The 25,255-nt window shown below is 42.5% G+C and overlaps 1 protein-coding gene across 2 annotated transcripts in view; it reads left to right on the forward strand.

Moving 5' to 3' along the window:
- The window catches only part of LOC126356006 (diuretic hormone receptor-like), a 673,424-nt gene that overhangs the window by 585,683 nt on the left and 62,486 nt on the right, over positions 1-25,255 (forward strand). For both annotated transcript variants that reach the window (XM_050006648.1, XM_050006649.1), the window contains one exon: positions 3,206-3,334. In XM_050006648.1, coding sequence (XP_049862605.1) covers positions 3,206-3,334 — 129 coding nt within the window. The remainder of the gene's footprint in view (positions 1-3,205; positions 3,335-25,255) is intronic.

Here is a 25,255-nt window from a genome sequence, read left to right on the forward strand (position 1 = left end):
TCTCGTTTTAAGGATTTTTTTGATATTATTACAGTCTGCGTTCTGGAAGACCTCAGGCTTTGATGAAGATCATTTCATGACATTAATCAACAATGATCGAATTCAGAGTATTCGCGAAATGGCAAATGTGATGAACTGTGGTAACTGGACCTTCGTGCGACATTCGCGTGCATATATTTATATAAGTCAGTGGATGGCCATTTGGGCGTGTCTGCTTTCCTCGTCCTCAGTTCGGTCGTGAACACCACCGACCATTTCTAACCTGTATTTTACTGCCTCCATAAAAGATTTGGTGAACCAGCGACGGTGTGGTGTATTAGGAATTGCTTTCTGAAGTGTAGCCATTACTGCTGTCATTTATGGTCAACAACTAAGACGTCTTGTAGACGCAGTCCAAGAACGACTATCAGGAAAAGTGGGTATTGTGATGTTCCTCAACGACAACGTACTCCTGGATTTTTCTCGTTTGACTAAAACATTACACAGGAGTTTGGTTGGGTAGTCATTCCACACCCACCGTATACACCTGACCTTGCACCCTTAGATTTTCAGCTTTCCCGCTCTCTATCGAACAACCTTTATGGATTAAAATCAGATTCGAACATTGCTGGACGAATTCTTCGCCTAAAAAACCACATGATTTCTACAGTCGCGGAATGAAACACTTACTCCAGTGTTGGAAGACTTGCAAATAGCGAAGGAGAATTTATTGTTGATTGCTAACGTCTCTGCTATGTGTAACTGTTGTGTTTATTAAATTTGTTAATAAATGCTACGAACGTATGCATCAACCAAAAACTAATCCTTCCCCTTTTATCAACTACCCGCCCTGCGTCCTGTACAACCTCTTCCTGACTTTTACCTCACGATTTAGAGTAATAATAACCATAAATTAAATATGAAATTCCTATCCATCCGCCCTAAGGCAGACAAATACAGTTACATAAGTAGTTTGTGACTAGTGTACGAAAGCTCGATACTTTGGGATGTCTGTTGCTTTAGTTTGATACACAGAAATGAATCCACCCTCCCCCCCCCCCCCCTACAAAAAAGATAATGTTAGTAGTATGCTTAAACAATGTGAAATAGTTCCATTGTGCTAACTTCTATTCGTAATTCGAGCATTATAGAGAAATAATCGACGATTCTATGAATTATATCATAAAGAGATACCCTCCAAGCCTGCGACGACCGATTCACTAAAAGTGTCCCTCGGGTGACTACTAGTATTAGACTTTTGCGTTGCGGTGTGTCTGTTCGTAACTGGTCTTGATCAACCGAGTTACTCTTTTGCTTTGTTTAGTTGCAACTAAAAACTGCAACTAGATCTTTAAGATGAAAAAATCCTTGTCTTCGTTTTTGTGATGGTGGCAACAAATTTTACTATTATAATCGCTAATTATTCTCCTTCTCTCAATAGCAAAATATCTTTCGACTGACGTTTCGGAAAGTGGCTGTAGTACGTTAAAAATATAAATGCAAGTTCCTTAAGTGTTGTGGCCAGATCATCAGGTCCTACCACAATAGGTTTTTGATTCCAGTCACATTCTGCAGAGATTTCACTCATTCAGTCGAAATCACAAACATACTGTGTGCCTTGTTTAAAAGTGGATTTCTGCCTCGAAGGAAGATACAGGTACTACGTCTGAAAATTGCGCTCCTTTAGCCTGACACGTAGATTACGATGGCGTGCTGAAAAGTAACTGTATCGCACTGAAAGATGGCATCACCATCAGGGGTGGCATCAAGGACAGAGGAATGCAGGTGGTTCAAAATGATGTACGTACCTGCACCTTCGTTTACTACCAAGGGTCCCATGGAAACCCAGGTAAGGCAGGCCGGGATGGCCGAGATGTTCTAGGCGCTACAGTCTGGAACCGCGAGGCCGCTACGGTCGCAGGTTCGAATCCTGCCTTGGGCATGAATGTGTGTGATGTCCTTAGGTTAGTTAGGTTTAAGTAGTTCTAATTTCTAGGGGACTGATGACCTCAGAGCCATTTGAACCATTTTTAAAACCCAGATGAAGGTCTACTATTGCATAATTACTGACTCCACAGGCCTACGTACTTGACCTGGTTCATGTTTGGAGCAGCAGTTCGCCTGGATGATCATCGACCTGATACAACAAATGTTCAAATTGTTCAAATGTATGTGAAATCTTATGGGACTTCACTGTTAAGGTCATCAGTCCCTAAGCTTACACACCTCTTAACCTAAATTAGCCTAACGACAAACACACACACCCAAGCCCGAGGGAGGACTCGAACCTCCGCCGGGACCAGCCGTACATTCCATGACTCCAGCGCCCTAGACCGCTCGGCTAATACCGCGAGGCCCTTATGCAACAACCAACGTGATTCATCCAATACTGTAACAATTTCGCTTTGATCTAGGGTACAGTGGCGATGATTTCATGACCATTGCCGTCGTAATTGATGATGTCTTTAGATCGACATTATAACACGTAGGTGGGTTATTCTCCGGAATCATGGTCAAAATATATGAGATGAGAGGTGTACTAGGAAACACTTCGTCTTACTCCTGCACCGCCGACGTTGTCTGCTGTGAACTCCGCTACAGATAGCGATGTATTTCAGAAAGCAGGCTGGCATCCAAGCTTCAGGTTCTGTGTTGAGACGTGGACGTCCAACAATTTGTGGGGTTCACCGTCCTTTAATTACCTTCCACAGATGTTCATGACTGTGCCACTTGATCAGCCGACCAGGTTCGCACTTCTCGGAGAAGCTTGTTGCTAGCGGTTCATCATAACACTCTGCTCTTTCTCAGAGTCACTTGTGTCATAAGATTCTACATTTGCGGAACGAATCATCGTCACAACAATTCCCCATTTGTCTCTGCCTCATTTATACACCTCCATTACCTCATTAGGTGCCCACAGTTTCAACAGGCGTCATTGTGTCTCAAGGTGGGCATTGACGATCTGGTCATGAATGTGCCTGCTCTGTTTCCCAAGATCTCAGAGGCAAGTCTGTGTGGGACGTTTGATAGTAAAAGGCACGTACAGTTTTCAGCTGGTAGGTGGATATGGTATTATTTTAGTGAACGTCCTCCTTTGCTGCTATTCAGTAATATATACAAAGATAAATATATGATTATAGACTATATAAACTTTTTAGACACAACGATGCTCTCCATAAAAATTTGATACAACATAAAACCTTATATTATGTATCGCGTTACACAGGTGCAGACGACGGAACCGCTCATGCGACATTGCCCTTGGATGAGCCCCGACAGCTACGACTGGCTGTTCCAGGCTCCAGCCATCGCCGTACTGGCTCTCAACCTCATCTTCCTAGTCATGATCATGTGGGTGAGTATGCCGCACGTGTAGAGGTAAACTGGCCACAGATTTTAGAAAAAAAAGGAAGAGAGATTATGATTCAAAGTTCTGTCAACGAAATCGTAAGAGACGGAGTACAAGCTTTAATTTGGTAATGACGGGGAAGAATACCGAATATGACATTTTTGATGCAACCGTCGTGGTGTTTTCCTTCAGCGATTTTGGAATACTTTAGAAAACCTAAAGCTTTACTGAATCTTCATGATAGATTCAAATTGTGTGGCGGACCGAAACTCGAACGTCGGGCGTTTGCCTGTCACAGGCAAGTGCTCTTCCAGGAGTGCTTGTCTTGCAAGTTGGCAGGACAACTTCTGGTAATTTAGGAACGTAGGAAACTAAGTACTGTTGAAAGTAAAGCTGTGAGTACAGGTTGAGAGTACTGCTTGGGTAGCTCAGTTATACAGCTCTTGCCCGAGAAATGCAAAGCTCTCGAATTTTAATCTCGGTCCGGTACACACTTTTAATCTACCAGGAAGTATCACACCAGCGCATATTCCGTTGCAGAGTGAAACTTTCATTCCTAAAGCTTGATTGGTGAAAGGGGATTTTAACCACCGTCCTGAAGCACCCAAATTATTGTATGTTTTCATTGTGTCACCTCACTCGCTTTGGCACAGATCATCGTTTGAAGAATCGATTATGAATATAAATCTATGGCTTCTGTCACAAGTATATTTTGTACAAGAATCAATGTATCCGTTTGCAGCGTATGTAACCGGTGCATACTACACAGTCACCTAAATTACGTAAAACCAAGAACACTGATATCTGACTAGTACTGCTACTGTGCTACGAATTCCGTCTTTATGTTACGTCCAAGAAACGTCTCATATGGACCTACACCGCTGGACATTAATACTGAAAGATCACGAAGGATATCAAACAATGAAATTTCACCTATTGTATTCATGATTAAATTTGTAGGTGGTTTAGAGGTAGAGGTAGTACTGCAGTGATTGGTTTGGGAACCGTAAGGTGGTCGTAAATGTTAAATAACATTTTATTTAATTTTAACATGAGCCAATTTGTATTTATCCTTTCGTATTAACAACATCAAAAGAACACAGTGACTCCAAATTTACATGTTAAGTACTACACTAGGCTCAGCAGATGGAACTTGATAGATTAACTCAGAGGCCAATCTCATCATAAAGGGAAGGTCTTGTATTCACATACAACTATTACCTGGATTCATTCCACATGAAAGCATTTAAACACACATTAGAGACCGCGTACTAAATTGTCAGATAACCTGCAGTTACTTCGCCAGAGGAAATCACAAAACTTAATCAGGTGTACGCTAAAATTTGTTCCGCCAGCACTAAGTCTTAATCTTCTTTATTTATCCTAGCGACCAAACAATGAATGCACAGTATGTGATTTACACACATTTACAATATAAGTCGTTTCATGAGCATCTGGTCTGGTTAGCCGTGAACCAAGTCGTTTGCTTCTCGAAGCTCACATCCCTTGCCCAGTTCCTTCAGAGAATAGTAACCAAATAAATTCAGAAGCTCTGATGAGCGAAAGTAAGATCCAATCTTAAACAGAGAAGGCGACCATTACACATCAGTACACAACATAATTTGGTTAATCACTTCAATAACAAAATAAGTGGCCCAAACCAAAACATTCTCCGCAATAGCCTTAAATAATTACCAATTATAGCCCACTTCTTGCAATTCACATTTGTTAATAATTACGCTTTTAGTAACTTTGAACGCAGTACCTCAAAGCATGCTTCCGGGAGCATTGATTGTACAACACCACCGAGCTGAACAAAACTGTTAGTACTGTCAAGAGAGGCACACAGAGAAGCAAATGATAATTTAACACAAACGTACCCAAATCCTTGATGAACAAACAACACCACCACGAGCAGATGTCGCAACGCCGTCAAACAGGAATAAATGCCCCCTTTTAATTATAATAATCTTCCTCGTACTGCAACCATAAAACCTGTAATACAAATAACAGGCAGTTATGGTGAGCTCATATTATGGCTAGTGCCACGCGTAATATTTACGTAACTAAACGGCGTAGCACTTAATAATTCATGGACACTTCACGACTAGGCCACACTAACCAGTAAGGAACCTACTAACTGCATACACAAGATGGCAAACAATTAGTCCACCATTCGCCTTGTAATTGAACCTAAGGTTCAAATCGTGTACTCTTATATAAAACTAAAGAAATGATATCCGGCGCGAAAGGCACTACACTGTTCAACGGACATGACTACTAGACGTTCCACTCGTGTACGCAATGCTAACTGCTGGGATCTTAACGCCGCTGACATTCACTTGCCAGCCTTAGCAAGAGAAGTAAAGCTGAAAAACACCAGCTAAATTAACAATCCTGACTGAGTTACCAGCACCGCTTCGCTTAAACATACAAAGGTCCGTAAAGTGGCACAAATGACTTCAGCTTGTAACACGCCCGGGAGTACTAATGGGGATGGGGGACCCTTAAACTGGTTGACGGTTCTGCTTTCCTTGGCAGTGCGCCCTGTCCACACCTCGTACCTGGTAATCCCGCGGCGGTCCTACTGTTCTCCTCCACACTGCTGCTGGCTTGCCTGAAATTATCTATCTAAATATGCAAGCGGGCTTAGGGTAGCCACGCAACGTCAAGCACAACACTGCCTTACGTCTTATATGAACATCTGCATTCTGAGACAATAAGAGAAATCACAGGTGGCACTGCTTACAGTCTAAGTCATAAGTTTCGATGTCAACTGATAGTCTTGATGATTATCTGTCCACAATATCACTTGGACGAGCGTTCGCGTACCGAACACGCCACGGATGATTGTTGACGATGCGAAAGCCGAATAATCGAAAGTTCTTACGCTCACCACGCATACACAGATTTATTTTGGTACCAGTCCTCCTAGACACTGCCCGTAAAGTTAATTTTTCAGTTCTCAGTTCTCACTTGTACGAGCTTGCGCGGCTGATTGTTGATAATGCGGAAACGTCATGATCCAACGCACGTTCTCACGCTCGCTGTAAGACACCGGCATTTGACTGCACTCTTTTATGGTAACTAATTTCTGCTGATTCACATTAGTTGATTCCGGGAGACCGAACAGGGCGCGGATGATTGATACTGTACGGTGCGGCACACAACGAGAGGATACACAAATACGTTATCGACGTCAGTGCTCATTTTTAATTACTTCTTGGCGCATTTTCCTCTGAGTCATTTACATACTTCATTACTTTACTGTAATAACACTTGTAGCGACACTTCAACCTCGATACCAACAATGTCTCTCACATGTAGAGCTACCCACAACACAACATAACAGATCCGTGTCCCGCGCTCGACTCTCTAGAGACGCGGCTGCCCGCAAAGATACTCCACAACTAAGCCAGTGATATGACAATAGGCTTACAAGCTCAGTCTTAATCAACGTATGCTGGGCACACGCCCCGACTATTAAAGCCGTAACCTAATCGAGTGGCACACAGTCAGTTTCAAAAAACGAAGGGACGCTCTTAAATGAAAATATGTATCTTGAATCACCGCTATTCTCACTGTGTTCCCGATACTGAACGTAGTGCAGGTTCCTCAGCGGTTGTCACTGCAATTACGGCCTCACATATGAAAGTCACCTGGCCACTGGCCCCGGCAGCAGAGAAACCACACAGCAGCGTCGCCGGGTTCCTCGCCAAACCCGGCCTGCTCCTCGACAGCACCACCCTGCAACACACTCAATCTGCGAGCGACGCCAGTTATTATTTTTTTAAGTTGACTTTTCTCGACTCCGCACAGTATGTCACTAAATACTTGTCTTCTCACGGGCCATCACTGCCCTCTCCTGATGTAAGTCCAAATCTATTGGCAGTTACATGCGCACGGTACAGGGATACATAAGGTGAGAAATTAGTATGCAGAGATGGCACCTCCGGCAGCTAAGGTGGCTCTACAGTCTCAAATGATGTGTACATCATTGCATGATGTTTCGACTTCGTGCCAGAGTTCATCAAAAGTAGTGTCATGCCGATAGTGCAAACCAGTTCCTCATAAACCCATGACCAAGTGGATGAGAGTTCTGGAGAATATGTGAGAATATGGTCTAACATCTTCTCTATCAACGTAGGTCAGGATACCATGGCCATAACTCCATCTTTCACTCACTTCTTTCGAGATAACATCACAAAGTCCTGAAGGACTGGGCACAGGTGCTAGCCTTAACACGTCTGAAAGTTAACGACTGCTTTCCAAATTACCGGTTCTGAAAAGAAGAAGCAGTTTTGTTCTGGAACCAGTAGCGTCTATACGTGATACCTGCGACGATTGTGAATGCAGTCTGGCAACTTTCATTCTCCGCCGGCAAAGCGGTTCTAGGCGCTGCAGTCCGGACTCGTGCTGCTGCTACGGTCGCAGGTTCGAATCCTGCCTCGGGCATGGATATGTGTAACGTCCTTAGGTTACTTAGTTTTAACTAGTTATAAGTCTGATGACCTCTGATGTTAAGTCCCCTAGTGCTTAGAGCCATTTGAACCATTTTTTCTTTCCTTCTCCTCCGAGCCTCCACACTGCAACAAAGATCGCCGTGTGCATATTTTATTGTACCCCAGATATCAACGCAGTGCCCATACGTACATCCATCTTGTTGCAAACAGAGACATATTCTTGACAATACCTTCCAGGCTTATCTTATAGCACAGAATAGTAAAGGAGTAGAAATCAGGAAATTTTATTAACACTCATTTACTTTACCACTAGCAAATTCAGTCACACCAGAGACGGAGGCGGAAGCAGGAAGCGACCCAGTCAGTCACAAGTGGGTCAGGTCGGCGACACATTACGACACCGTCTGCCGAATGAGGAGACGCATTCAGCAGAAAGTGAGCAGCAACAGAGAACCTAAGGACGTGGGACAAGCATATTTTTTAGCTCATAAGACATATTGGAAGGAACTGTAACTCTTTCACAAGAGCACACAGTGAAAAGCTGATGCAGTAATCAACAGCGTCTTAAGAAAAGATAACAGACCAAGAAGAGCACATGCAGTCATTACGAACCGACGCTTGCGTCGTAGCCTCACGTCATCTCCATTTTTCACTTTCCACCTCTCCAGCTGTCGTCATGAGTTGACTATTGGAATCGATGGTGCTCAATTTCAATATTACAATAGTGCAGTGAAACTATATCCTAGTTGGTGCAGCACACACTATGAACTAACCGAAAATGTATTCAATACAGTGGCCTTCTGCTGCTCGTCACCTACAATCTACTGACGGAGAAACTAAGTGTCTTCCGACAACACCACATCACAGAGCGCTGCAAGTACAGGACTTGAACGCAGGAACTAGCAACAGGGCCTCTTTGAGTCCACATTGCTGTTCAGTAGCCATGCACCTTCTGGTGCTGAAACCTACTAGGGTTAGGGAGGAGATCAATCGACCACATGACTAACGACACCTGGTACATGACGCATCGTACAATTCGGAGGGGTACTGAATACTCTCCAGCAGTCAGCAAGAACCAATTTCCTCTGGGCAACGGCTGCACCTGCTCGCAGGGAGCCCGCAGTGACCTCATGTTCACTGACATCCACCTTTGGGTGTGCAAGCGTTCAGCTGACTGGACGGACGTCAACTAGAACCCAACACACATCAGAATGAGCAACAGCCGAGCATGTCGCGGGAGAACAATTTGTTGCAAACATGAGAATACAACACTGAACTCTTGCTATGTTTTTACCAGCGTCGCTGACGCTTCGCAGGTTCCCAACACTTATCCTGATTTCATGCACAGGTCTCTCGGCTCGTCTCCCTGTAGCGCAGTTGCAACTTTTCGACTAACTTCCTACTAGTGATCTTCAGGCGAAATGTCCGGTTCATTTCCAGGTCTGTAGCTTTATAGCACCTGGGTCGCAGATTCCTCTGTCAAGGGTGTAACTGGTGGGCCAGTCGAGTGTCCCTGGAAGAAATATCGCTACTGGTTGGAAGCGATGCTGGCTGACCAGACTGGCACTGGCCGCGAAATCTCCTCCGGTGGCTAGCGACAGGCCCTGCCATTTGTCTCTCTACAAAGTAGTTTGTGATTCAGTGGCTGTGAAGGAATAGAACTGGACATTAACCCGACATTTAACCACAAGATAACGAGCAGGAAGATCGTCGAAGGACTGCAACAACACGATACCTCGACTCGGCTGATAACAAGGAAGTTATCATCAATGGAATTCGCCAAGAAGACCTGCATTCCCATATATCCTTTTACTGACTTGTACTAAGTCATTGGCTGGCCTAATGTGCACGGACGAGTGAACGATGTCTGTCCTCTCTGGCGCCTGTCATATGCGGCCGTTTGGATCCTACATGGCGTTCAGTGTGTCCCCCCCCCCCCCCTCTAGCAGTGCTGCGCAGCAATTAATTAGCTTCGAAAGTGATTTATAAATGATAAATCCCTAGCATAAGCTTCCTTTATACATAATGTATATGTTGCTACTTCTTACCAATTTTTTGTGTTCGAACTCTAATAATAATTACTTGCCTATCCAAACATGTACTATGTAAGTTTGTTGTTCGTTCCATGCAGCCTCCATAAATTTTAATGACTAGTGTTTTACTTGGGTTACTTGTTGTACTGTGTGTACTTCCGGGTTTCATCCTGTGAAGCTTGTTCATTGTCATAGATCTTGTAAATGTGTCCCTACAGCTATGTTCAGGGACGTGTATTGCTCTCCAAAATGATCGCCTGCTGCCCTACGACTCGGAATTGCCATTGGTAGCGACATGTATTGAGGCGACAAAACTCATGGGACACCCCCTAAAATCGTGTTGGACCTCTCCTTAAACGGCGTAGTACAAGAAATCGACGTGGCATGGACTCAACAATCGCTGGAAGTCTCCTGGAAAAATATTGCCGTGCTGCCTCTTTAACCGCCCGTAACTGCGAAAGTGTTGCCGGTGCAGGATGTGGTGCACAAACTCACCTCTCAGTTATGTACCGTGGGATTCATGTGGGGCAATGTGGGTTGCCATATCATTCGCTCTATTTGTCTAGAATACTCTTCAATCCAATCACGGATAGTTATGGCCTGGTGACATGACTTCGCTGTTTGGCAACATGATGTCCATGATTGGCTGTAGATAGCCTGCTGGTAGCCGAACATAAGCAGTTCCTGTCAACAATCTGTTGAGCTGCACAAGATGACCCTGCCCATTCCATGCAAACTCAGTCCGCACTGTTGTGGAACCACCGCCTGCTTGCACAGTGCCTGTTGCCAACTTGGGTCCACGGCTTCGTCGGATCTGCGTCACACTCGAACCTTATCAACTGAAATCACGATTTAGCTGACCAGGTCACTGTTTTCCAGTCTTCTACGTTTCGACGGATATGGTCACGACTCCAGGCGATGTCGTGCTGTTAACAACGGCACTTTGGTCTGCCATACCCGATTACCGCCAGATTTCACCGTACCGTCCTAACAGTTACGTTCATCGTTACGTCCCACATTGATTTTTGCGGTTATTTCACGCATTGTTGCTTTTCTGATAGCACTGACAACTCTACACAAACACTGGTACCCTCGGTCATTAAGTGAACCGCGTTGGCCACTGCCTTGTCCGCCTGAGAGGTAACGTCAGAAATTTAAAACTGAAGCAAATGAGCCCTCGGTCACTATTATTTGTAGTCTTACTGACCAGGATTCAACGCTTCTAAGGTTGCATTCATCAGAATTAAAACAATTAAAATAGCCTGATGAAGGCACTCTTAGAAGTATTGCAAACTGCTCAATAACACTAAAAATCAATAGTGACCGAGGGCTCATTTGTTTCAATTTTAATTTAGAAACGGTCACTGAACCAAGCAGCCATGATTAAAACCTTGTCTGAAATTTTGTATTCGCGGCACACTCTTAGCACCGTGGCTCTCAGAATATTGAATTCCCCACCGATTTCCGAAATGGAATGTACCATGCGTCTAGGTCCAACTACCAAACTGTGTTCAATGTATGTTAATTCCAGTCGTCTGAAACATTTCCACATGAATCAACAGAGTACAAATGACAATTCCACAAATGCACTGTCATTTTGTAGTGTTTGCGATACTAGCACCTTTTGTGTATGTGTATATCGCTATCCCATGAATTTCGTCAACTCAGTGTATTGTTGGCCCAAGGTGGGAACACTCAGTGCCTCCATCAGGAGTGCTATAACGGCCACCGTCATTCAAGGATAACTAAATTTAGCAGACGAAAATCTCATTCGACCATTGGCCTCTCTGTAGTAGTTGTGAATAAGTTTGGGGGATCAGTCAGTTTTGTCAGCACAGCAAGAACAAAGAAAGATCTATGAGGCTTTGCGGCATCAGTGATTAGGAAACTACTTGATTAATTACGCGAAAGGTTTGCCTTTCGTGGTATAACACTTCCATAATGGAAATCATTATGGACTTAGTAAACAACTTAGTAAAAATAATCGACATTCCAATACTGCAGAAGTGTAGTTTGTAATTCAGCAGAATGGCGTGCCAGTGATGTTGAGATTACAATGTCGACTGCACATCGTCGTGATGAAGGGAGAAATTAGTTGCAGAATCTGAGTGGGACGTGCTCTGTATTCAGGAGTACGCAGTCTGTTTGGTATTCAGGCAGGATGTCCCCGTTTAGGTGGCTACAACAGGCGCTTTATTAGGGACTAACTCACTGTGTCGCAAAAGCACCGCAAGCGTTCCACACGAAATTGAAATTTGGTTGATATTAGGTCCTGTAACACAGAAAGAAACTATGCCAGCAGTAAATTAGCAAGTTAGATTATTACCTTTTATCGAATCTGGCACTGAACGTTGTTTTACAAGTTTCGAATTTTGATCAGACGATGACAACAGCCAAAGCTTAGTTATATGTGAAGAAATATACTATCCGTTTTAGACGACTTTATTCGCAAAAATACTTTTCAGTAATACTGCTTTTCGTCTGGAAAAAATACTTTCTTCATTTCCGACTTTCTTTCATTTGAGATTTGCAAATATCTGCATCTTATCAGGATTTTAAGCTCTTAGTGATAGTTTCTCGTTGCCATAAATAGCCGAAGTAGAACTCTTTTAATTATAACTCCAAACAGAAGGTTCCCCTACCTCAAGACTATCTTCAGTAGCCCAAAAAATTCTCAAATAATAACTCACAAGTTACATTGTATCACATATTACTTGTCTGTAATAGTGCAGCGGACAGAAGCTAGTTTGAGGAGTGGTGTGGGGATGGATCAGCTAATGAACACATAACACTGCGAAACACATTTATTGCAAATGAAATTGCCCACATGATAAACGGTCTGTTAATTATAACGTTAATTGAGCATGTCCACGATGAACTTAAACAAGCATGCACTGCAGATGAAAGCTTAATTGCAACTTCTTATTTAAATCTTTAAACGTTCAGTTAACTTTGAACTCCATAAAGTCCTTACAATGAGAAAAATCAGCTCTAGCCGCAAACAAAGAGTTGGCCTCTATCGATATAGGAGGCAAATAGGATATTCGCGCAAAGGTAAATAGTACTGCCAAGCCACTGCTCCAAGTGTCATCGGGAAAAGGAAAGTACCGTAAAAATTAACATCGGATATTAGACAGACGTAACGACCTTTCATCAGAAGATGCAAGTCAATAAAAAGTGAATTACAGCAATCTTAGCCGGCCGCAGTGGTCTCGTGGTTCTAGTCGCTCAGTCCGGAACCGCGGGACTGCTACAGTCGCAGGTTCGAATCCTGCCTCGGACATAGATGTGTGTGATGTCCTTAGGTTAGTTAGGTTTAAGTAGTTCTAAGTTCTAGGGGACTGATGACCACAGATGTTAAGTCCCATAGTGCTCAGAGCCATTTGAACAGCAATCTTAAGCTTAGCTACACTCTAAGAATTACACAGTGGTATCTGTCACTGAACATTCGTGTAGAGACGCAAATACAAGATGACATATTATCGCTGTGTAGCAGGGCTGATACTGTATCAGAAAAGGAACACCGTTTAAATGAAGGCATGACCTTAGTACAGTAAGTGAAGACAAACACTTTGAGATATCAGCCATTAAATTAAATAGGATTTACATCGCCAAGGAATTAATGGTATCGGGTGTATGTCGATCACCCAGTGACATTGTGGGCACTTTTCACAACAAATTGACAAGTATTGTCCCTGTTCTGCGCTCGTAGGTACCATAACGCGCCTTTTAAACGTCTTTCCCGGCGCTCGGGGGTCACAACACCAAGTTACGACACCTGAAGACTGCCTTTTAAAAGTCCGAAACCGGTCGTGTGATAATAAAAGAACTTTACAACTGCAGTGGAGTTTTCAACCTCTGCTATTATGCGCAGTTGTGGATGTTCCTCTATCTTCATTGTTTGTACTTTTAATGCAGTTTACTCCTCCTCCCACTCTGCTCCCCCTCCCTGCCTCATATCTCTCGTCACCTCTTAAAACCCGTCTCCTTCTTTTAGTTCCTCTTATATTTTAGCCAGAAAGGATTGTTATTTTCATGGAAACAATATCCCAGTCGTAGAACTACACACTGGTCTTATATTTATTTTTAAAATGTTACCTTTAATCCCATTCGCCTTCACCCACCCTTCCGTTTTCCACCCCCTTTGTTTACTTTTAATTTTCCAAATTTATCGTGTGTATAATTCCTGCATATGATTCGTTATATCTAATTATGTAGGACTATCTCGGATTCCTATGAAACACTGGAATATCTAATATATGAAATGGAAAGCAATTACGTCATGTTGTACAATTATCAGTTTCTCTTTCCTCTCATTAATTTTCACTGGTTTTCTGTAACTGTAATTTCAGATGATTAAACTGATATTTGGCGGTGCGACAGCTTAAGTGAGGTAAGAAATCTGAATGGTTACTATATACTACGGTGATATTGATGTATGGCATTTTTCATTTTCTTACGTGTGTGTAACTTATCAATCAGATCCTAAGTTTTACTATTATTGGCGGAGTGATAATTTATGAGTGCTGCCTCTTCTTAGAAAGTAACTACTGCATTCCACGGCAGATATTTCAGTATTTTGTAAAATACACTGACCGAAGAAAAATTGCAACATAGCGAAGTAATAGTGCGACATAAACGGAAGTTGGTAGATGTGTTTTTACATCTGAAGCATGGTGACTGTTGAAATTTCACGCAAATCGCATAACAGTGGTGCTAGAAGGGCCACTATGGGGATGCAAATCAGTTTTACTTCAAATACACTCTGGAACGGTCGAGAACGTTGGTTACCTTTGAGATGTGAGGTGATGAGCTGATGTTAGTGAAGAATGCCTTTGAATCGACAAAGATACCTTGATGAACATCTCACTGAGTTTGAACGAGGTCGTGAAACAGAGCTACAAGAAGCTGAATTTTTCTTCCGCGATATTGCAGAAGTACTTCACAGGAATGTAACCACTGTGCATGACTGTTGGAAAGGGTGGTCACGATATTGTACGGCCGCAAGAAGATCGGTCTCCTGATGGCGCGTGGCACTACACAGAGGGAAGAGCTCATGCGAACGAAGTGTGGAGGTCTGTATGTTTTCAATGAAAGCTTGTACTGACAGACCAAGGGTAACAGAGGTGGAACTCCATCCCACAAACTGACACCCGGCACCTGTTCAATACAATGCTTTCATATTTGTGACCTTGAATCCAACATTCTTGCTGTTACACCGATTTTTAATGTATCATTATTACACATTTGCAATGGCTTACCTTGCACTTACATTAACTTGTGATCTTACAATGTAAATCTGTTAAAATTATCTAGATAATTGTATTCTCTAAATGTCATTACTCTACACTAACTGTTTTTTGGTCTAGCTATTCGTTTCGTCAGTGCATTATACAGAGGGTTAGCTTTAACTTGAGACAACTGAATACCTCAACAATGACGAATGGTACGTAACAATTTTCTGTGAAATTTAGTGAATGGTATGCCATACTGTAAATGACCACCTCCTAACCATCCCTCTTGGGTGGTCGTGATCAACTACGTATTTTCGAATGGGAACTCCTCATTTTTGTTGCATATTCGTATTCTGCGCCAAGGAAATACGTGCAGTTTACTCAGACATTTGTTTCCCATTCGTGGAAGATGGAGCTGTAATCGAGAAATATCAGGCGTGCTTATGTTTGAAATTAAGAAACAACGAATTTGATTTTGTACTTCATTTATTATGAAAATATATACCTTTGTTCAAAAATGTCTCTGAGGACTATGGGACTTAAACTCTGAGGTTATCAGTCCCCTAGAACTTAGAACTTGTTAAACCTAACTAACCTAAGGACTTCACACACATCCATGCCCGAGGCACGATTCCAACCTGAGACCATAGTGGTGGCGCGGTTCCAGACTGTAGCGCCTAGAACCGCTCAGCCACACCGACCGGCTATACATTTGTGTTCTAACGGTTGATATTGATGCCTGTACGCTATATTGAGGGATGTAAATGTGTAAATGTGGTTGTACAGTATAAATAATGTGGCTAGACAAAACGTTTTGGGACATTGTTCCAGGAAAACAGTGTTCAACTAATATTAAAATTTATTTAGTAAACACAGTGGTGGCCGCAAATGAGTTGTTACTTTTTTCTTTTGATGACTGGTTTCGTTTTACGAGAGAGAACATCATCAGATCTACATTCTGTGATGAGGAATAAAGAATAATGCCTTAGTTACAATCTAAGTGAACATTAATATACAATAATGTAGTTAAAAAGCGCATAATGTTTTAACCTTGGTAACAATACGAATCGCTGGTGTGGAGCAAGCGCGTCCGTGCTGGCATGGAGAACCCTGCTAAATACGGCTCGGCTCTCGGTAGTTGAATAGTGGAAGCCCATCCAATTGTCTCCGTCATAAAGTCATTGGTAGCCAATGGCCGTCAGAATGGATTACGTTGTGTGGAGAACATGTATTAGATGCATAATTGTTAGGAGTTCGGTCTATGAGAAAAAAGAACGAACGCTATTTCCATTTTGTAAACAAGGAAATCCATGATAAAAGCGACTAATAGAAAACAGTCATTACCCAATGACCGGGCTCTTTTAAAGGTGTGCTGCCCTCCCAGGGCATTCTGGTTAACCTAAACATAGCAAAGGCAGTTGGTAGGTGGACATCTTGGTAACCAAGGAGACGATATGAATTCCGCCTTTAATCAAAGGTGTTGTGGAATCTGATTGGCAAGGGCGACCACTGGTAACCACAGAAAAGAGGCGTAAACAATAAGTCACATACGTACATAACCATCAGCAGCTAGTGTAATACAGTTATATAATGCGTATTTTCCGTGAATTAGCTGTTTGTTACGTAAATAAGTTTCTTGTTATGTCGTTATCTTTATCCAAATATAATTAATATTTTTTTTCAAATACCCGAATCAATGTTTACAAGGAAAATAGAAACCTAAATCATTGATTACAAGACATACAGCGACTTTATACTGGTCCAAGATACATTTATACATCAAGAGAGCATCATATTCGGAATCGAAATAAGTTTTAGTCGCGAAGAGTAACAAAACCAGTAACACCGACAAGGCGTCATGGCAAGAGCTATCCAGTATGGCCAATTGATAAATATCTACATATTTATGTATAATAGTAGTAGGTTTACATAGACATAACATTTATAATTTAAATAACCACGTCAAAGTTTGAAGTTATAATAATTCAATCTTGCAGTACGGATGGCAACATATACCTGTGACTTTTTCACAACCTACAATAGATGCGTATATCAAGAACGCGAATGACTTTAGATCGTCGATAAGTCGTAGCTACATAGAACGATAAAATTAATAACAATGATGACGCTGTATAGTAAAAGCTGTGGTGCGTAACATACGGTGTATTTCAGTTATTACAGGCCACAATGCTGTAATGGGGGAATTATAGCAATGTTTGCTAAATATTCGATGTATTTAACTATCGGCAGCCAGCTGTATTCAGCAGTGTTCTCTAGGCCGGAACGGACGGGCCTCGTCTGCACCAGCGATTGCTGCTATCATTAGGGATATACGAGGGTTGTTCGGAAGGTAAGGAAACATCTGTCGACAATGGAAATCACAGTGAAAATCAAAACTGTTTTCTTTGCACATTTAGCTTCATATTCCAGGTACTTCTGCACATAGTCGCCGCTCCGACTTAGACATTTATCGGAGCGTAATACCAAGTTTCCAAAACCATCGTCATACACTCCTGGAAATGGAAAAAAGAACACATTGACACCGGTGTGTCAGACCCACCATACTTGCTCCGGACACTTCGAGAAGGCTGTACAAGCAATGATCACACGCACGGCACAGCGGACACACCAGGAACCGCGACGTTGGCCGTCGAATGGCACTAGCTGCGCAGCATTTGTGCACCGCCGCCGTCAGTGTCAGCCAGTTTGCCGTGGCATACGGAGCTCCATCGCAGTCTTTAACACTGGTAGCATGCCGCGACAGCGTGGACGTGAACCGTATGTGCAGTTGACGGACTTTGAGCGAGGGCGTATAGTGGGCATGTGGGAGGCCGGGTGGACGTACCGCCGAATTGCTCAACACGTGGGGCGTGAGTTCTCCACAGTACATCGATGTTGTCGCCAGTGGTCGGCGGAAGGTGCACGTGCCCGTCGACCTGGGACCGGACCGCTGCGACGCACGGATGCACCCAAGACCGTAGGATCCTACGCAGTGCTGTAGGGGGCCGCACCGCATCTTCCCAGCAAATTAGGGACACTGTTGCTCCTGGAGTATCGGCGACGACCATTCGCAACCGTCTCCATGAAGCTGGGCTACGGTCCCGCACACCGTTAGGCCGTCTTCCGCTCACGCCCCAACATCGTGCAGCCCGCCTCCAGTGGTGTCGCGACAGGCGTGAATGGAGGGACAAATGGAGACGTGTCGTCTTCAGCGATGAGAGTCGCTTCTGCCTTGGTGCCAATGATGGTCGTATGCGTGTTTGGCGCCGTGCTGGTGAGCGCCACAATCAGGACTGCATACGACCGAGGCACACAGGGCCAACACCCGGCATCATGGTGTGGGTAGCGATCTCCTACACTGGCCGTACACCTCTGGTGATCGTCGAGGGGACACTGAATAGTGCACGGTACATCCAAACCGCCATCGAACCCATCGTTCTACCATTCCTAGACCGGCAAGGGAACTTGCTGTTCCAACAGGACAATGCACGTCCGCATGTATCCCGTACCACCCAACGTGCTCTAGAAGGTGTAAGTCAACTACCCTGGCCAGCAAGATCTCCGGATCTGTCCCCCATTGAGCATGTTTAGGACTGGATGAAGCGTCGTCTCACGCGGTCTGCACGTCCAGCACGAACGCTGGTCCAACTGAGGCGCCAGGTGGAAATGGCATGGCAAGCCGTTCCACAGGACTTCATCCAGCATCTCTACGATCGTATCCATGGGAGAATAGCAGCCTGCATTGCTTCGAAAGGTGGATATACACTGTACTAGTGCCGACATTGTGCATGCTCTGTTGCCTGTGTCTATGTGCCTGTGGTTCTGTCAGTGTGATCATGTGATGTATCTGACCCCAGGAATGTGTCAATAAAGTTTCCCCTTCCTGGGACAATGAATTCACGGTGTTCTTATTTCAATTTCCAGGAGTGTAGAAGGCAGCCGCCTGTGCTTCTCGATAATTTTCTATGCCGGTCTATAGCGCGTAGCCTGCGCCTCAGATTGTCTTCGTATCCAGCGTTTCATGTGAACAGAGATGATACTCAGGACGAGCAAATTAGGGCTGTGTTGTGGGTGATCGAACTCTTCCCATCGAAAAGGCTGAAGGAGCGTCTTCATTGCCCCTGCAGAGTGCAGCTGAGAATTGCCATGAAGAAGTAAGTGCGTGGCAGTTGTGTTTGGTGGGCTGTATTCATTAACCCGAAGCTCTCAGTGGGCCCTCCTACTTCTCAGGTGACATTGATGCTCTAGGAACCTTTACCCGCTCGCAGTACGCGCACATCTGAAAAGATCGTCTTGATGCGATCGACGGGCATACTAGAGAACCTGCCCAGAACGTCTGTGAAAAGCCACGTCGGATTTTCACAGTGGTTTCCATTTCGCGACCGATCGTTCCTCACTTTCCGAATGGCCCTCGTATCATGCTGTACGTTTCTCCTACGTTGTTGTATACTAATGTCTATCTCGACTGTAACTAAAGCAATATGTTTTATTTCTGTTCAAGGAATGTAGATCTGAAGATGGTCTCTGTAGCAGACCACAAGCGATCATCAAAATAATGACGTAACAACTCATATGCGACCATGACTATGTTTACTAAATAAAGTATCATCTGTGACCTATAAGGTACTTATATAGTAACGCAGGTTTCGGTTCCCAAGGGGCTTGACTGTGATGAGACACCACACCACCAGGATGATTGACTTCGGTGGCCACCTTCGAAATCCTTCATCAGGGCGACTGATTCGGCCGTTGTTCCATCCCACAACAGCCACTCTCGCGCGCCATGGATACTAACCAAAATCAAGCGCTCCACTGATTAGGGGCAAGGGGACTCACGATATCAAGCTTCCCGATTGAACAGAAAAGTATTACATCTACTTCGTAGTTTATAGCTACAATGCTAACCATCTTATATTGTAAAATCAAATTTGCAACACTAAAGTAAGTTTCAAAGATAAGTATCAGCCGTCAGAGCCGCAAAAGTTTACACGAAATATATAATCCAATGCATAGGCCGTTAATTGCAAGAACAGGCACATTTGATATTTGTCGATTTCAGCAACATCTACTACGAACTGGAAACAATGGTGTCAATAAATGAGATACATCTTTTGGTGTAGAATCCGAAAATGCAATAAAGATTAGCGTTTCCATTTGAAAACAGACAGTTGCCCCATCCATTCTAGAGGGGCGGTTTGGAGGTGGCCCGTTGTAGCACAGCCAGCTGTTCCGTTTACTGCTATTGTCTTTTCACCTCGAACACTCTTCTTGTTTCATGCATAATTTTGGAGATATTTAGTTATTTAAAGTTAAAACAAATACCCTGCACAATGAATTTATATAATTTTAGTGACGCAATTGCTTTAGGCGTTGTAATTAGTTACAAAATTATAATAGTCAACACTCAATATTCCTCTCGGACCCTAGCTCGGCCTAGAAGTTTCTTCCATTGCATTCATTTCTGAGCATTGTTAAACGAAGCGAAGTAGGCATTGCGTACAAAATCGCTGTGTCCAGTGATCACTTGTCTGGCTCGGTTTTTTTTCTTTATCAATTTCAGATTCTTCTAACAAGTTGAGAGTACACATGTTACTCTCAATGCTCCCTATAGAATTAATAGTTTCCGGGAAACACAACCACAAAGCAATTTTTCTACTCGCCTGCGAATTCTCCTTAAACGTTTCGTCAAAGGAGCGGCCGGTTTGACCGCTATAGTGTTTATCATACTTATTGTAATCAGTTCTGCATACTCCAGAGCAATCAAAATTGTCACACGTCTCATTCTGTTAATGTTTTACTATTAATTTTAAGGTGTTGTTAACTTGAAAGCCACATCAAACCTTAGATTTTCTAAATCATTTCTCTATTGTCTGAGACATATTGCTTAAAATTTCAATTGAATTCATTTCTTACGTTCTTTATTGGTGCTATTTTCTGGGCGAGTTTGCGTTTCCTTGTTGCTTAATATACCTGTCTTTAGCCTATTGCAAGGACGGATCACATCATACACAGAAACACCATTAGCTATTGCAGTTTGCTTCGTAATGCTGGGTTCTTTATGTATCTCGCTTTAGGCCAGAGCCAGACGAAGAAGACGGTCAATCATTGAGATGGAGAAGGCTTTCTTATATCGTGAAGGATAGCATGAACTGGCACTGACGATTGCACATGTAGGTTTCCTGAAAATCGACAATTTATGTTTGCTGTCAACTTTGTTATTAGCGAGCTCAAAATAATTAACGGAGCTCACTTTTTTAGCTTCCGTAGTAAAAGCTGCTTTTCTGAGGTGGTTGCCTATTGCTTGAGTAAATGCGTCAACCTCACACTACATCACTAACAAAAAGTCTTCAACATAACTTTTATAGTTAATTGTTTTCTGTTTTACCTCTGGAAACTTGGCGAAACTTTTAATTCTAAATCGTTCACAAAAACATATTCTAAAGTATCATCAGCACTATTGCCCATTCCAAGCCCATATTTCTGATAATATATTTTGTCATTGAAATTTAAAAAAAACTGTAAGCTAAAACAAAATCTAGAAATTCAATTATTTCCGTACACCTTACAACACTGATCTTGTTATGCGACAGGAAATTACATCTAATATCTTCAATAGTTTCTTTCATCGGAGCATCACCGTAGAGGTTTTTTATTACATCCAAGGAAGCTAATGTTGCGTTATTTGATATATGCTTATCCTTGACTGCATTTGCAACCTCAGAATTGATTTTAACCACAAAATTAGTATCAAACGTATAAACTGATTATTACGGTAATGACGTCCGCACCTTATAATCTTACTACAGGCTATATCGATTGTGTTTTGCTTTTTACGCCAGATAGTACAAATATTATAATTAAACAATATGTATACACCTACAGCAGGTGACATTTGGCGTGCTTGTGACGGAAATATTTTTCGATACTGTACAGCACTTTGTTTTGAACAGTAGCGTTGTTAACGAAAGTACTCTAGTGTCTAACGTACTTTATTTATGTGTGACTATGCTGATCTGATCTTGTGTATATTTGTTGAGGATGTCACTACGGCTCCATTAGGATATGTTTTTGAAACAGCTATGCCTCCTCACTTTAATCACATGATTTTGACATGTATGTCAGTAATACTTTTCATTATTACGTATTTTATAGTTTTAAGCTCTAGACAATCCATTGGTTGTATTTGTGTTTTTCCTATGTTTCGCTGCAGATCTGAAGATAGTCATTGCTGACGGAAACCAATAGTCTTAGGACCTAAAACGTCGGTAATCATAGACGGATGTGAAGAAATTTATTCTAACATATTTCGCAACTTTTGATCCCCTTTTTGTATTGTATTTCACAGCCTTTGAAAATATCGAAACGCTTACGGCTATTTTAGAAAAATGAAAAGTGTTGTCAAGACGTCTGAAAGCTGTAAAACCAAAAATAAAAAAAATGAAAATGCTCAGATGAAGTACCAGTGAGTGTACTGCAACAGTGAATACAGAATAGACGAACCATCTCAAAAAAATAATAATACATTAATCATTCAAATCAATGAAATTTCCAGAGTATTTAAAATAGGCAATCATAGTACCACTGCTAAACATTCGTAAACAGAAAATATAAAAATTACCGGCCCATTTCCTTGTTCTCATCAGTCTCCAAAATGCCACTGAATTATGAATGACGAATTAATGAATTGCTTGAATTAATACACTCTCTTAAGTGGATCACAGTTTGGTTCCTGAAGCGGTAGATGTACAGAATCAGCCACAGTAGATTTCAGAAAATTGGTACTTGATGCTCTTGACAAGGATGAGAGTGTCAAAGACTAATTTTTAGATTATTCTAAGGCTTTGGATACTGTTTATCATAGGGTTCTACTAAATCAGCTAGAAGCTTTAGTAATAAGAGGCATAGCTAATGACTGGTTCCTGTCATACCTCGCAGGTAGGGTACAAAGAGTGAAGATAACACTTCTACATCTACAGCATATTCGCAAGCTACCTAATGGTATGTGCAGGAAGGTACTTTTTGTACTAGTAACTGAGGCCTCCAACCCTGTTCCACTCGAAAACAGCGGGAGTGAAATATGATTGTCCGTAACCCTCTGTATTGTCTCTAATTTCTTGAATTTTATCCTCATGGTCATTACGCGAGACGTATGAAGGGGAAGTAATACGTTGTCCGACACTTCTCGTAAAGTGCTCTCTCGAAATTTCAATACTGAATATCTCCGTGATGCGCAACGCCTCTCTTGCAACGTCTGCCAATGCAGTTTGTAGAGCATCTCCATAACGCTCTCGTGCAGACTAAACGTTTCCGTGACGAGACTGCTCTTTGTTGGATCTTCTCTATCTCTTCTATCGTTCCTATTTGGCAGGGATCCCAGATAGATGAACAACACTCAGGAATGGGTCGGACAAGCGCCTTATAAGCCACTTCCTTCTTGGATGATTTATATTTCCTTACGATTCTTCCTATGAATCTGATTCTGGCATTTGCTTTTCCCACTAGTTGTTTCATGTGGTCATTTCTCTTATGATCGCTCCAGATAGTTACTCCTCAATATTTTACTGTAGAGACTGTTCCCAGCGTTTTGCCTTAAATAGTGTAGTTATACAGTAGTGGATTTCTTTTCCTATGTATGCGCATTAGGTGACATTTATTTACATTCAGGGTCAACTGCCAGAACCTGCACCATTCATCAGTTCTCAAGAGGTCATTCCGCAAATCGTTACTATCTTCTGACATTGCTACTTCTTTATAGACGACCGAATCATCTGAGAATAGCCTGAGACAACTTCCGACACTTTCTACTGAATGATTTGTGTGTACTGTAAACAGTAACTGTTCTATCATACTTCCTTGGGGCACACAGGAAATTACCCTCACGTCTTCCGATTTCGTTCTGAAAAAAAAAAAAAGGTTCAAATGGCTCTGAGCAGTATGGGACTTAACTGCTGAGGTCACCAGTCCCCTAGAACTTCGAACTACTTAAACGTAACTAACCTAAGGACATCACACACATCCATGCCCAAGGCAGGATTCGAACCTGCGACCGTAGCGGTCGCACGGTTCCAGACTGTAGCGCCTAGAACCGCTCGGTCACAACGGCCGGCTTGTTCTGATAAGAGCGACGTGTTGAGTTCTGTCTGCAAGGATGTCTTGAATCCAATCGCAAATCTGCTCCGATACTCGGTAAGCTCATATGTTTTTCTATTAAACGGCAGATGCCTTCCTGAAGTCAAGGAACACGGCATTAACCTGAACGCCTTTGCCTGCGGCACTGTGGATCTCATGGAGGCACAGAGTGAGCTGAGATTCGCAGGATATGTGTTTGCGGAATCCATGTTGATTTTTACAGAGGATATTTTCCTTCTTCAAGAACGTCTTATGTCTTGAGCATAAAACATGTTCCATTGTTCTACAACAGATTGACGTCAACGATATATGCCTGTAGTTGTGTACATCTGTCCAAAGACCCTCCTTAACAACGGGAATGACATGTTTTGATGCACCTACAGTGTCATTAGTGATTCGTTATTCTATTTTCTTTCTTGTTAATGGTTTCGATGGCTCTCGTTTTTTTTTCCATTTTGCATCACAGTTTATTTTTCCGTCACGCTTCGTAATTTTTCCTGGGTTCCCCATTATCTTCAATGTGGAAAACGTATTTAATACGTACTACATTATTTATTTCTTAAACTGTAATAACAAGACATGTCCAGTATCCTTGTAAAAGTAATCCACTACTAATACTAATGCTGTTAACTTCCAGTACAGATTGCGAAGATATAAGCATTGCATTCTTCACATCTTGCTCACATACCAATGCATTTATGGACAGAATTAAAGACCAACTGAAGTAGGACCCAGTCAGATTCTCATATCGTAAGACGTATAACGTTGCTAGATGATGCACAACATTTCGCAAGTATATGACTCATTCCCTTCTCTGTGCCGCACTGGTGTATTCTCTATCGAATACTCACTACTTTGGTTTTCCATGGAAGTTAGTGTGTTAGTTTTCATGCTATACCAAGATCATATTTCTTGGTACCAGGCGAAGTACAGGTAAGTACCGGAACTGATAAGCGTCTCTTATTTATTACCATTTGGAAATCCCTAAGTCTGGTTTCTGGCTCAAAAGGATTAACAATCAGCCAGATCTTACACAATCTGCTTTTTCCCTCAGAACAGAGAAAAAAA

Source organism: Schistocerca gregaria, chromosome 3 (assembly GCF_023897955.1).
Source record: "Schistocerca gregaria isolate iqSchGreg1 chromosome 3, iqSchGreg1.2, whole genome shotgun sequence".
Lineage (NCBI taxonomy): Eukaryota > Metazoa > Arthropoda > Insecta > Orthoptera > Acrididae > Schistocerca > Schistocerca gregaria.